General features: G+C 37.1%; 1 protein-coding gene across 1 annotated transcript in view; it reads right to left on the bottom strand.

Moving 5' to 3' along the window:
- LOC129274068 (sushi, von Willebrand factor type A, EGF and pentraxin domain-containing protein 1-like) overlaps positions 1-12,138 on the bottom strand; it is a 71,264-nt gene extending 59,126 nt beyond the window's left edge. The window contains exons 1-8 of the mRNA XM_064108315.1: positions 11,737-12,138; positions 8,609-8,665; positions 5,861-5,990; positions 5,024-5,139; positions 3,765-3,959; positions 2,592-2,780; positions 1,113-1,364; positions 282-467 (exon numbers count right to left, since the gene is read on the bottom strand). Of these exons, the coding sequence (XP_063964385.1) occupies positions 282-467; positions 1,113-1,364; positions 2,592-2,780; positions 3,765-3,959; positions 5,024-5,139; positions 5,861-5,990; positions 8,609-8,665; positions 11,737-11,806 (1,195 nt within the window). The 5' untranslated portion in view covers positions 11,807-12,138. The remainder of the gene's footprint in view (positions 1-281; positions 468-1,112; positions 1,365-2,591; positions 2,781-3,764; positions 3,960-5,023; positions 5,140-5,860; positions 5,991-8,608; positions 8,666-11,736) is intronic.
- Between the last annotated feature and the right edge of the window lie 1,848 nt (positions 12,139-13,986).

Genomic DNA, 13,986 nt, shown 5'->3' with positions numbered 1-13,986 from the left:
ATAAAAAGATTTCCCTAAAAATTTCATAGTGTTTAATGTGCATCATATTTAGAAGTTTTAAATTGAAGGATCTATTCATCTATAGGAAAATATATTTGTTGGTTATTGTTCATTCTAAGCAAAATTCTGAGTTAAGGATTCTTAGCATTATGTCGAACTTTAAAACAAGTAATTTTACTTCTTGCAACTTTCATATTTAATCCAAAATGTGATTTAAAAAAATGCATCTTATTAGGGTCATTTGATGTGCATTTGGCTTTGAACTAAATGAAGAAACAAACCTTCACACGCTGGAGGCTGGGATGTCCACACTCCCGAGAAACGATCTTTTTGACACGTTGACGAACTAGGACCTCTGAGACTGTAGCCATGACTACAGGTGAACTGACAGGTTGAGCCTCGAAGATTACCATGGTTACAATCAACAATAAGACCAGGAGTGATTGGCATGGTGGAGCAACGTATGACTTTATGAAAAGATGAAATGAAATAATCATTTGAAAAATTACTTCAACTGTGAAGGTGGCTTTGAACTATTAAAAATAAAGAATTGCAAAGCAAGTATGGTCTGCACTTGTTATTTAAGTATGAATTTTAATTCAATGTCTAGGTGGCTTAACTTCAACTTCATTCTACTGAGATCTATCACTTTCCACTTTGTCAAATAAAAAATTGGTTCACAAATAGTTCACATAGACTAGTGTTGGTAAACTAAATTGGATAATAGTATTAGACAACATGGGTGTAGATTAACTGGAAATTAGACAAATGGTAAAATGGGCTAAATGGCAATTAGACCAAATTCAAGGTAAAAATAATAATATGCAATAGGAATATGCAACATTTATACAGCTACAAATTCATCAGGTATCCATTTACTACACCTGGGTGAAGAGTGGCAAATGTAGAGCGCTGTGGTGGGATTTAACACCCGGACCTTGTAGTGCAATGCCCGGAGACTTATCCACTGAGCCACAGCACCTCTACCAGGTGAAGAAGTTGTAGACAAACTAGGATTAGACCATGGGGCTGAGACCCACTGGAAAGTATACAAAGTGGATGTTGACCAAGTGACATTCTACTGTGATATGGTTCAAAATTTTTTTACTAACCTTGGACTGTCACTGTAAATACACAGCTCCCCTCATTCCCATCCTGATCTCGTGCTGTATAGGTGATTACATAATGACCTTGGGGGAGGTCTGTCCCGGGGGCAGGGCCATCATGAGCGAGATCTGTAATGGTCGCACCGGAGTTATCAATGGCTGTGGGAGTGGACCACGACGCTCTCCCACTCTCCTGCCGGTCCTCTGCGTAAATGTTCTGAGATAGAGGGCAGTCTTCAAAGCTAGGCCCTGTCGTGTCTGCAAAAACAAAAAAGATTGCATTTACAATCAATATAATAATAATAATAATAGACGTTTATATAGCGTCATCTATCTAGAAATATTCTATTCCGAGGCGCATTTTTTATTATAATTATTACCCCGGCTTTAGCTCGAGCTGCCTTCAGCGCTCAGTGCATTCAAGGAATTAATCCTGCCGGGTACCCATTCACCTCACCTGGGTTGAGTGCAGCACAATGTAGATAAATTTCTTGCTGAAGGAAATTACGCCATGGTTGGGATTCGAACCCACGACTCTGTTTCAAAGTTAGAAGATTAATCCACTGGGCCACAACGCTCCACAATATCAATATCATTCCCTAAGACATAGCCGAAGTGACAAATGAAAGATTGAACGTACTTATGCTATGTACGTTTATATCTAAACAACCCTGGGGGTCGTTTCATTAAGCTGTTCGTAAGTTAAGAAGCGACTTTAAGAACGACTGGTGAACCTTTCTTACGCAATAAACCATTGCCAATGGTATATACCATTTACTAAAAGAAAGGATCACCACTCGTTCTTAAAGTCGCACTTAACTAATGAACAGCTTTATGAAACACCCACCAGACGAGGTACGCATCCTTGTCCCTCATCTTACCTGTGGTATAATATAACCCTCATCACAGAAAAAGGAGCACATATTTGGACACACCTAACAATCTTTGCCCTTTGTTCTTAGAATATACACCATAACACTTCTGTTTAGACCAGGTGGGTTTTCATTACACTGTTTGTAAATTACAAGCAACTTAACAAGAGATTGGTGGCCCTTTCTTGTGGAAAGGTATATGCATTAGATTTTCATAAGTATTGATTTAGTTCATAGGAAAGGATCACCAGTTGTTCATAAAGTAGCTCAAAAATTGAAACTGAATGCCCACTTGGACCAGCCTGATGAGGTACTCTTGTCAATTCAATGCAATGTCTTTATATCCAAATCATTGAAAGAAAATACAAATTTACAACACCTAAGAACAATTGCCATCCAAATCATTAAAAATTTACATATATAAATACAATAGATGATAAATGCATTCTATAATACATAAAGGGGGAAACTAAAAAGGCAAATCTTGTGGATTGAAATGTTTCCCCAATAAGAAAAAAAAATAGGTAAAATGTGTACACAAAAGACAAAAAGTGTTTTAATAGAGAGGAAGGAAATTATTTAAAAAAAAAAAAAATGTCCTCATCATAACTACCTTGACATTCTGGTTTAGACCCAGTCCAGCCTGATGAGGTACAGACTCTGTCCCTGGTCTGACCCGGTGGTATGGTATAGCCCTCATCACAGGAATAGGAGCACACACTCTGGAACAGATTACTCTGAGTACAGGAGATGCTACCTTTCTCAGGCGGAGAGGAAACAACATCATCTGAGCAAGTCATTTCTGAGTTATAAAAAAGAAGAAAAGGAAAAATGAATGTTTTGTTAAAAGATGCTGCTAATATCATCCAAGAAAGATGACAAAACTAAAGTCCTATGCAAAAGCAGAGCTGCATGAACGATAACAAAGAAATAGATGGGCCCATATGCATAAGTGTAATAGAGTCCCATATTGTCCCCAGACATTTGACCGCATGATATTTTGTTGTGTCTAGTTTTATGTCGGGTTGGCCTCTTTTCTTTCTTTTTCAATTATTTCCTCACTTTCATCCATTTGATATACATTATTACGTACTGTGTTTTATGCGGGTCAATCTATGTATTTTTATCTGTTAATTATTAGCAGTTACAAAGTAGATTTATGAGACTGAAAATTTAGAATAGAGATTTGGAAGGTAGCAAGACCAGATAGGTTAATTATCTATCAAGTGAGCAACAGTACATATTTTCTTAGATGATAATGTGAAACAACTTTTTTAAGAGCAATGTAAAAAGAAGCCCATCAATCCATCATATCCTATTCATTTTAGATTAAGTTATTAAATAATTGACGATGACATTAAACACTACCACTAAATTACAGCGTTACAGGTTTGATTCAGCTTGTATTACCAAGCACTACTGAACATCCGTGTTTGAAAAAGTACTGCAAAATTGCAGGTAGTTTCTATTTACTTCCTCTACATACAAAAGAGAAATGCCAAGTTGAAACGTTATGTGTGCCTATTTCACAAGGCTTAACCCCCCCCCTCACACAAACACGTTTTAAAATTGTTCATCTCCTATATCATCAAGTATATATAATCTTACCACTCGCACATTTTAATAAAGGTACTTATCAGCAGACTACTTATGTAGTTGTAAAACAACATTGCCCATATGAAAGATCAAACTTAATTTTTATCTAAGGCTGTATACACGTTTATCCCGGTTTCTCTTGTAATCAACCACATATTACATCGATCGTGACACCTATCATGAAACTCACCAACACATCTTGGTTGGGACCCGCTCCAGTCCGCTGTTTGCGACCGTCTATTTTCAGAACACACTCGATCGGCCCCACCATCAACGCGAGTGTACCCCTGAAAACACGCATAGCGACAGGTGGATCCAACCAGATTACCCTCTGTACAAGAAACGTACCCGCGGTCCAAATGGCCGATGGCGCTACATTTGATCACTGTGAAATAAAGAAATATCAAGATCAAATAATCACTGTAGATTGTAAATTCAGTTTAGAATGACAGAATAAAGACTGTTAATTGACCGTGACTGTGACATCACATAACAAAAAATATTATAACGCCTCCATTTTGGCCGAAGATATCCAAGAATCCCGTATAACTTTGTCCGCGTGCTTGCCTGGTCATTGCGATGGCGTTCGCAGTGTCCCCTCGTGTGAGTTTTGGCATATCGAGAACTTATCATCTACCAAAGATAACTCAAAGATCACACACTATTCTGCTATAAAGACTACGAATAAATGTCTGAATATATTATTTATACATGTATATTCAATACAATAACTTTATACAGGATAACATATTCAGATTAGCATTATGTCACATGGTAATATACAACATTAAAATGATATGTGCTGGCCGGCCTTACTAAAAAAAAACCGTATAATATATTTAATCAATTCACTTTAGGAATACAAGTTGGATCGGGAAAATGGAACAGAAGGTAGCCCTTTTGATAACATATTTAGGAATATAAATTATACATCAATACAAGGGTTTTGATGGGTCGGCATTTAGTATTTGAAACTGAGTTGTGTCATTCCATCCAAACGACCACGACCGACAGGTGAGTCGACGAAAAGCGACACGCACGTCACCTATATCATCACGTCTAAAAAGTAATCAAGGGTTATATCACGATAATCTGATAATAAATTCATTGATATTTATCTGATTAATTAAGAAAGGCCCTTGAACTAAACTTGCTAGGTCGATAGGCCTACACTGTAATATTTCGAGTTGAATGTATATCACAAACATCAGAACAATATTATAATTATTTCTTTTCTTATTTTTTGACATATGCCTTTGTTTTCTACCTTTTTGCCTGCTGATGACAATGTTTCCATATAATAACAAGGGTGAAATTATTTAATTTTGCTCATTTGAGGTAAAAATAAAATATTGAATCATTTACGAATAATGATCGAGTTATCATTCCTCATGCTATTTGATTTGTCTAAGAAATGAATGAATAACTTATATGACAATGCGAACTTACGAGTAACTTCAAACATGACGGCACATTGGCTATAGTTAGGTACATTGTCCCGTGCCTGGTACGTTATCGTATGATGACCTTCGGAAAATGAAGTCCCGGGTGAACTACCAAGACGGCTGTAACCAGGGGAAAAATCAGGAACATAGACAGAGGGAGAGAAAAGTGTGTGAGAGGGAGAGTGAATTAAGATAGGAGAAGGGTAAAAAGGGAGAGAAGGAGGGGAGGGAGAGAGAGAGAGAGAGAGAGAGAGAGAGAGAGAGAGAGGGGGGGGGGAGGGGGGGGGGAGGTCGAGAAAAGAAGGTGAAGGGTTTGGTATTGATAAAACGCAAGGACCGCGAAACGATTTTGAGGACGGGGGGAGGTCTGAGGGGGGGGGGGGGTTGTTGACCATACAAAATAATTTCAGACAGTCATTTGTATGTTTTTTTTATTTTTTTTACAAAAACAAAGTGTTGGGTGTGCTGAATCCTCGGTTCCTTGCGGTCACTGAATTAAGATACTCTCACCATAAAAAAGACCAAGAAAAAACAAACAGCAACAGAGAATAAACACAATCAGACAATCATTTTTGACGTTCTGGTACACATTTAAAGATTTTGTGGCTGATATGTTGACCATGGTACTCCCTGTTGCATACACTTTGTATTTAAAATGAAAGAACACGGAAGCAGAGATTCATTCGTTATTGTTATTTCTTTAGTTTATTTGCAAGTTATTTGTAAGTGTGTTGCGAAATGAAAAAAGCCTTGTTATGAGCCCCCCCCCCCCCCCCCCCCGCATCGCGCTATCAGCCCCATTGATAGGTTTTTGGACAAGCGTAGATTTGAAGGTTCTTACTCAACCGTCGCTGCTATAGAGCCATCTGTAGCAGTAGGTTCAGACCACGTGACACGAAAGGGAACAGAGGCCGTTCGAAATGTCCCAAGTGATACGGGGCATTCGACGTTGAACACTGGTGGCGTTGTGTCTGTTTTCGAGAGAATAAAAATATAGTTATTTAAAGCAAATACGAACCAGTAGCCTTGCTTGTATAGCACCATCTCAAGTCCTTAACGAACCCAAATCTAGCCAGGTTCCTATCCCATAATCATAATGCAATATTCTAAGCAGTGTAATTTTGTATTATAGGCCCACTTGAATGAAATACACTGATTCACTACTAAATACAGTCATATCACGATTACTATGATACAAAGTAGCACAAGGATTACTAACAAAATCAAAACATATTACTTTCTCTTGATAAAATTATAGAATGTTTTATTTTTTGTATTACAAGTATTCACCCCAAAAGACTATTTTAAGACCTATTATCTATAACGCTCAATGAGAGAACAAACATAATCGTTTGAAGAAAGAAAAAGTATGTTATAGGTTCCTCCATTAGACCTTTTTATCATGATGCAATTTGATTGTAGGGATGGTTCTCATCTAAGAACTTAATAAACATACATCATTTCTTATTTTGCTTGTTTTAAATAAACTATAATACGGGCCTACTTGGGATCTAGTTTACATATATTGATTGTTGGTATGACTGGCAAGCCTCTCGCAAGCTTCCCGATTGTTAAAAACATTATTTGTTTTCAAAATTAACCGTAATAAGTCTATATCAGGCGTAATGGGAGTGTTGCATGTAAGACCAGTTGCAACTGAACACAATACAAGGGACTTGCACTTACTGATTTAGGACTAATAGGCCTGGTGGGTGTTTCACAAAGCTGTTCGTAAATTAAGAGCGACTTTAAGAACGACTGGTGATCATTTCTTGTGGTAAATGGTATATTCATTGGCGATGGTTTAGCGCGTAAAAAGGATCACCAGTCGTTCTTAAAGTCGCTCTTAACTTACGAACAGCTATATGAAACACCCACCTAATCTTCCGTACACCCCATAAGTGATTTCAATTTAGTTATATGCAAATTTCGGGAGGGGGAAGGAGAGGACGACTGAAGCAACTACTTTTTTATTATTGACTTTCTTCTTAATTTGAGGTATTTTCCTTATGCTCTACATGATGCTAAATGAATTGGAGTCACATACCCCCCCCCCCCCCCGAATTTCTAAAGTAACTCTATTTTTCCACAAAAAAACATTACAAGTTTTTCTCACTTACAAAGAAATAAAATCTACAGAGTTGCTTGCTTTTGTCACAGAACGTCGGTAATTTTGCCACATACATGATCATGAGATCATGTAAATTAAAAGATACCAAACAGCCCTTTAACGAAACTTAAGCGTTGAGGGCTATAACGTGAGTTACGTAACAGTTAGAATTTGATATCATTTCCTGATTATTATCATTGTGCTGCTATATTACCTACTCGCGACCATGATCAAATCGCACATTTATCAGCTACATTCGACAACAAAGAATTATTTTTTTATTGATCTTCAAACAACCTGGACTGGTTTCCGGAGTTCATCCCACACATCCGTCACCATATAGTCTGTCAGGATTATGGTATTTTCAATTTTACCTTTTTTTGCCATAAAAACGAGCTGGAGAAAGCGGAAAAATACAAAGTTTGATTTTACCCATGCGTACATCCAAGGTTGGGGCACAGGGAGCACGCAACCACCCCCCCCCCCTTCTCAAACCAAATCTGATACATAAACATAACCAGTTTGAATTTGCACCCTCTTAGAACTGAGTATTGACATGATTGAGAACGTTAGTTTCCGATTTTTGAATAATGACTGTATAGTTGTTTTACTTTTGGTCTGCCCCTCCCCAAAAAGTATCCCAACCTCCATATGGAAAGATGATCGATAGGAGAAGATAATGTATAGATTTTTTTTTTTTAAATCTCTACAATTCATCGAAGTCATTATCATTTTTATGATTGAAGATGAATCGAACGAATTGCTTGGTACAACTTAAAACTTTCTACTGTAGCTTGAATTACGTTTTTTTCCATTGGTAAAAGTTAATCATGTTGATGGTATATCGGGGTCGATAAATTAATGCAATCTTTTAGTTTTTGTCAATGATTTTTACCATTCCCATTAACATACACTGGAAGAAAAAAACAAAAGATTTTACAGAAGAAAATTTAAAAAACACAAATTTTACAGAAATAAATAACAAATCATTCTGTATATTGTTATAACAGGAAAGATTTTTTTTAACAATTTTTCTAGAATTCCACAGAACAGGTATTTTTTTGAAAACGGGGAAAACAGTTAATTATTACAATAAATTTGAGAGATTGCATACACCAAATACCAATTCTCTGTATTTTTTTCACAAATGCATGTAAGATTACACAATGCAGTAAGATTACAGGTGTTCTCGAGACTCTGCTGCAGGATTTTATTTTTGTTTTTTAAGTAGAAATTTTCTAACAGTGGGTAGGCTTCAGCCCCCCACACTTTGGTTAGATTGTTCCTTTTCTGATTTCTAATTAGATAGCAGCGATTTGAATGGAGAATCTTCTTTCTCATAATGTATATATATATATATATATGTTAGAAGAAGAATAAAAAGAAGAAGAGAATTTTAGCGAAGGAAAGCATTGAGAAATACACAATGATAGTGGGCCAAAAGGGACTTTAAAAAGATGAACAAGGAAAGTGACATACCCGGTTCTACTGGAGGCATTGCTCTTCGTCGTCTTCTTCTTCTCCTCCAAAATGCATCTAAAACCACGGAAATGAAACAATAAATTATATTATGATGATATCATGATACTGATAAAAAGTAGCGCTTATATAACGAAAGTGTCCGCTAAATTTTTTAAATGGTTAAGTTAAAAATATTACTATATATAATTAATCAATCGATTCTATACGGATCCCAGAAGGTGACTTGGCATGTTGTTCTTTTTTGTCTGGCCTTAGTCGTTCTCACGACTTAGCTTATTCACCAACTATCGAAGGGACGTGTTATGTATAAGTTGTTGGAACGAGTAAGGGGGAAATATGTCATGTCACCGGGAACGTAGCTGCAACAGAACTTTTTAAAGATATGAATATTTTGGAATGCGTTTTAAAAGGATATTCCGGGCTGAAGATAGTTATATCCAAATAAAAAGAGTAAAATTCACAGAGCAAAGTGCTGAAAAATTCATCAAAATCGGATTACAAATAACGTAATTATTGATTTTAAAAGATCTGCATTATTCTGGTGAAACAGTTTTTTAGGCATGTTTTCATGAATATTTATTAGGTGGGCTGATGATGCCACATCCCCACTTTAACTTTTCTTATTATTTTACATAAAATCATAATTGTTTCATTATTTTCATTAATGTGTAAATGTTGTGTCTCCATTATGATGAAATAAGCTGCAGCAATAAATAGCTAATGCACTTAATCAGTTCTCAATCCAATCGTTTTAGTTCTTGGTAGAATTTTTTAAAATAAACCTAATTTCATATAATAAAATACAAAAGAACAAGTTGGGATATGACACCATCAGCCTACCTAATGAATATTCATAAAGACATGCCTAGAACTGTTTCACTGGAATAATGGAAATCTTTAAAATTCAATAACTTCGTTATTTGTTATCCGATTTTGATCAAATTTTCTTCATTTTGCTTTGTAAATTTTACTCCATTTATTGATATATAAATGCCTTCAGCCTGGAGCATCCCTTTAAATTGTATTATTGGCTTTTTACCAGTTAACTGGCTCTACGGCGACTGTATACATGGAGTTACAGAGGCTTACAATACACTCCATGGTAAAACTATACCGGGCAATCTTATAGTGCAATCAGGAAGTAGTGACGTTTACTTGCAAAGAAATAGAAGAGAAAAACACAGAGAGAAAGTGAGAGAGGGAGAGATTGAAGAAATTGATCTGATCGCTATCAGTCAGACTTCCGTAATAAAACGATAAAGACCAGGAACCAAAGGTGTGTGTGTGTGTGGGGGGGGGGGGGTAATGATGGAAGATTCCAGTACGGTCGGCTCAATACTACAATAATAGGAACACCTTAAGGGTGCTATCGTGAACCCCATATGAAAACAAAAGGTGAAAATTTGCAACAAATGACGGAGACGTCAAAGTGTAGGCCTATAGTGGTTATGACTCCCGTATCTTAATGAGAGAGTCGGTGGTCCAAATCCAACTCCTGGTATTATTTCCTTCAGCAAGAAATTCGTCTATATTGTGCTGCACTCGACCCAGGTGAGGTAAGTAGGGACCTAGCAGAAATTTATTCCAAGGAACGCTGAGCCCGCGTAACAGCGGTAAATTGCCAATTCGTCTACTGCCAACTCGTCCACACACCACATGGTCTACTTTCATTTAGTCTAATGCCATTCCGTCCATCAACATTTCGTCTAACAACCATTTGTTCCATTAACCAGAAGTCCCGAAGCGTTATACATGTATAATAAATTCAGTGCGACTACCCGACGAGTTGGCAATTGGATGAATTGGCATTAGACGAATTGGAAATAAACCGTAACTGCAGCCAGGGTAGTTGCACTGAATTTATTATAGAAACGCCAAAAAGGGGACTTCTGATAAAATGTGAGGTACCATAATGAGCAAGTGCAATATCATATCCTAAAAATCAGAAATATGTCAATTCACAATTAGGAAGTGTACTCTCGTCAAAATCGATTGAACGTAAAAACCGTATAGGTTTGCAGAGCTCACTCCTTGAATGCATGGATAGTAGGATCCATGTTGTGTGTTATTAATAATGCCTTATTAATCAAACTTGACAATAGTCATTGCTAAACAGTTTTATCTATGGAGGTTAATCATATCTATCGGTGACATCATCTATACATTGTCAACGTGATGACGCATTAAGCAAAAGTTAGGATTGGGTAAAAATATCCACCATACAATTCATTCATATTCTTCCGGCAAAACATCATATTGACTTTCACAATTAGTAAGTTTTGAAACCACTCACAGGCAACGGGCTTGTATCTCGCTTATGGACAGTTGGGGGCAAGGGCTGCCATACGGGGGGGGGGGGGGGGCATAGTTGCCCCTATGGTTGTATAAGTAGCGAAAAAAATGAGGGGGGGGGAGAGATAGAATATTGAAAGAAGAAACAAGAGTATACAAAGAGAGGTCTGGGTCGTGCAACGCTGTACTGATTAGCCTCGTATTTCAATTTCGAAAAACCAAGGTTTACTTGACATCCTCGATCAAAGGGCCGCGCCGCTGCCCGTACGGTTATACCCCCCCCTCCACGGTGACCACTGACTGCAAAATTATGCGCTCATGTGGCGCAACACAATAAGATGCTTTCCTTATTTGCAATTTTAAGCGTAATTACTCGTAATACACAATTTCTTGTTCATTTTCTACAGCAATGTCAATAAAAAGCTACTACCTCAACCCTCCATTAGCTATACTCCTCTTGAACACAGCTTCAAATTAGTAATTCTATCATGTATTGTATTTTTCCTAATGTAATAGAGAACAGTCTATGATGATGATGATGACGATGATAATACAAACTATTACAATACTACTAATATTTATATATAATAAAAATCGTTATATAACGGTAATGAAAACCTTAATTACCTCCATTGCCATCACCATCATCATCAACGATCATCATTATCATCATCATCATCATTATCATCATCATCACAAACACCACCACCACCACCATGTTCGAATTAAACCCAACTGTACGATTCATGCGAAACAATGACTTCAAACATTCAGCCATCATCATGATCATGACTTGTCCATGGAGCTATAATAAATGTCACATTTTACACTACCTGTTCCGTGGTGATGCAGAAGCGCTGTAATCGCCAAAATGCACAACCCCCTCACCAGAGGAAGTTTCATCCTGGTGCTGAAATCTTTGACAAGACTCCAAAATAAACAGATATTAACAGCGAACAGATCCAGAAGATTTTCTTGAATATCAAACGTAAAACAACGTTTAGAACACTCCACAAAGGAGATCTCCTTGTTTTAATCCGGGAGTTCAGAGCCCGTTCGGAGTGAAGCTCCTATGGACTACTCAAATCTGAAGATTTCCAGGCAAAAGCTCTCGTTGACCTCTTACACATATCACACTGCTCTGGTATTATCCTTCAGATGTGTTTACATTAAAGTCACCTAACGAGTGAAATAAGAGGCAGTCTGTTGTTTAAAACCTTAACCTGAGTGTATACAATCACCCTTCGGCGAGGCTTTCCTGCGGACCAGCTGAGACTGGTCGCTCGATGGATGGGCGGTGACTTCACGCTGATTGGTTAAAAGAAAGTATGCACGAACTTGTTGAGCCTATCACGTCGGTCGTTTCATGAAACATGGTTCCGCTTTCCGACAACATGCTCATCCAAGAGAAGAAAATAAACGAGAGTGGCTAGCTGGTTTATGTTCGGTGACTTTGGTCGTCTCATCTTTCGAACCTAGTCTGGGGCAGGCCCTGGGGATTCCCAGGAGAAAAAAACCCATTACTGTTCTTGCTTCCACCCTATTCTACCTGGCCCTTTGGATATTGCTGTCAGAATTTTCGACCATATTAAGCAGCGTTCAATGGGACATTCAATCTTGAATAATTCGGTACGCACAGGCAATTTCTATATGGGATAGGGAACTAACTGTGGGCGAGAGATTGTTTGTTTATGTAAATCAGGAGTACGGTTTGGTCGCCGAAAGTTTAAAGCCAAGATTCGAAACTTTAAAGCTTTCTACAGGATAAGTAGAGGTATATTATACTACCCATTTTTCTTCAAATCAGCGAGCTTCACGTTTTCAATTTAAGAGATGTTTGCTGGTAAGAATTATATTTTTTATTTCTTTTCCATATGTTTATAAAATATATGTTCTTTCCATAGAATAAACTGATGTTTAGTACTCGCATGTAAACTATAGTCCGTAGTCGTCATCGATAGCTGATCAGACTTACATTGTATGATTGTTATATAAAGCCCACACTTTGCAGACATACCGCGCAAGTGTATCATCCTCATCATGCTCATCAACCACCATCACCATCATCACGATCATTATCATCTTCACTGTCGTCGTCAGCATGATCATCATCACCGTTGTCATCATCATCATTAGTATCATCAGCAGCAGCACCACAGCTACCATCATCACCATCGCAGCTTCATCATCATCAGCACTACCACCACCAGCCTGACCACCACCACCACCACCAGACAACCTGTACGGTGTACATGACTAGTGCTAGTAGGCAGTAGCCTATATACCCAGGGTCACGTGCCTTTTGTTGTAATATTTACATGTGAGATGATGGTTTACTCTCGCTCTGTTGCTATCTCCGAAAGGTTATACCAAATAATGAATGTATCTTGGGATATCGATATACCGAAGATTTAGCAATATTTAGACCAAACATGTATCAAACCGTTGAGTGGTAAGGCCAAGATTCTATTCACTTCATTTTATTTATATTTTATTTATTGGCTTTGACTTCTACACTCAAATAGTAGAACAGATACATGTGTAAGATATGTTTGCACCTGAATGCAATAGGCGTGCATGTATGATGACATGAAAGATGTAGTCGTAATACATAAAGAATATGAAACATGGATGTTAAGAATACAATTTTCATGTAATTAAAGATGTACTCCAGAATGAAAATTATTACAATATGTAAATAAATAAGTAACATTCACTAAGCAAAATGCTTCAAATTTCATCCAAATCTGAAAACAAATAATAAAGTAATGTTTTTTTTCCAAAAAGTCAATGCCCGATTTGTATTTGACTTCGTTTTCTTTTTTGTTTATTTCGCTATTACGTTTGAGGCCGCTACCCTAGTCAAGCACTGCTTATGGTAGCGGTCTCCAGCATTTTTTTTTGTCTACTAAACAAAGTACAACTTATAATATTGCAAACTAATACTATCTATATACATTTTTGCCAATGAATTATTATTTGTATTTGTTTTTGTAAAAAGAAATGTATCACTATTTTTTTTATGTTGTACATAATGTTTGTTAATAATTTCTGTCGGAAAAATGCTGAAATGAAATAAAATA

This window comes from Lytechinus pictus, chromosome 13 (assembly GCF_037042905.1).
Source record: "Lytechinus pictus isolate F3 Inbred chromosome 13, Lp3.0, whole genome shotgun sequence".
Lineage (NCBI taxonomy): Eukaryota > Metazoa > Echinodermata > Echinoidea > Temnopleuroida > Toxopneustidae > Lytechinus > Lytechinus pictus.
This window is presented reverse-complemented; position numbering and strand designations above follow the sequence as displayed.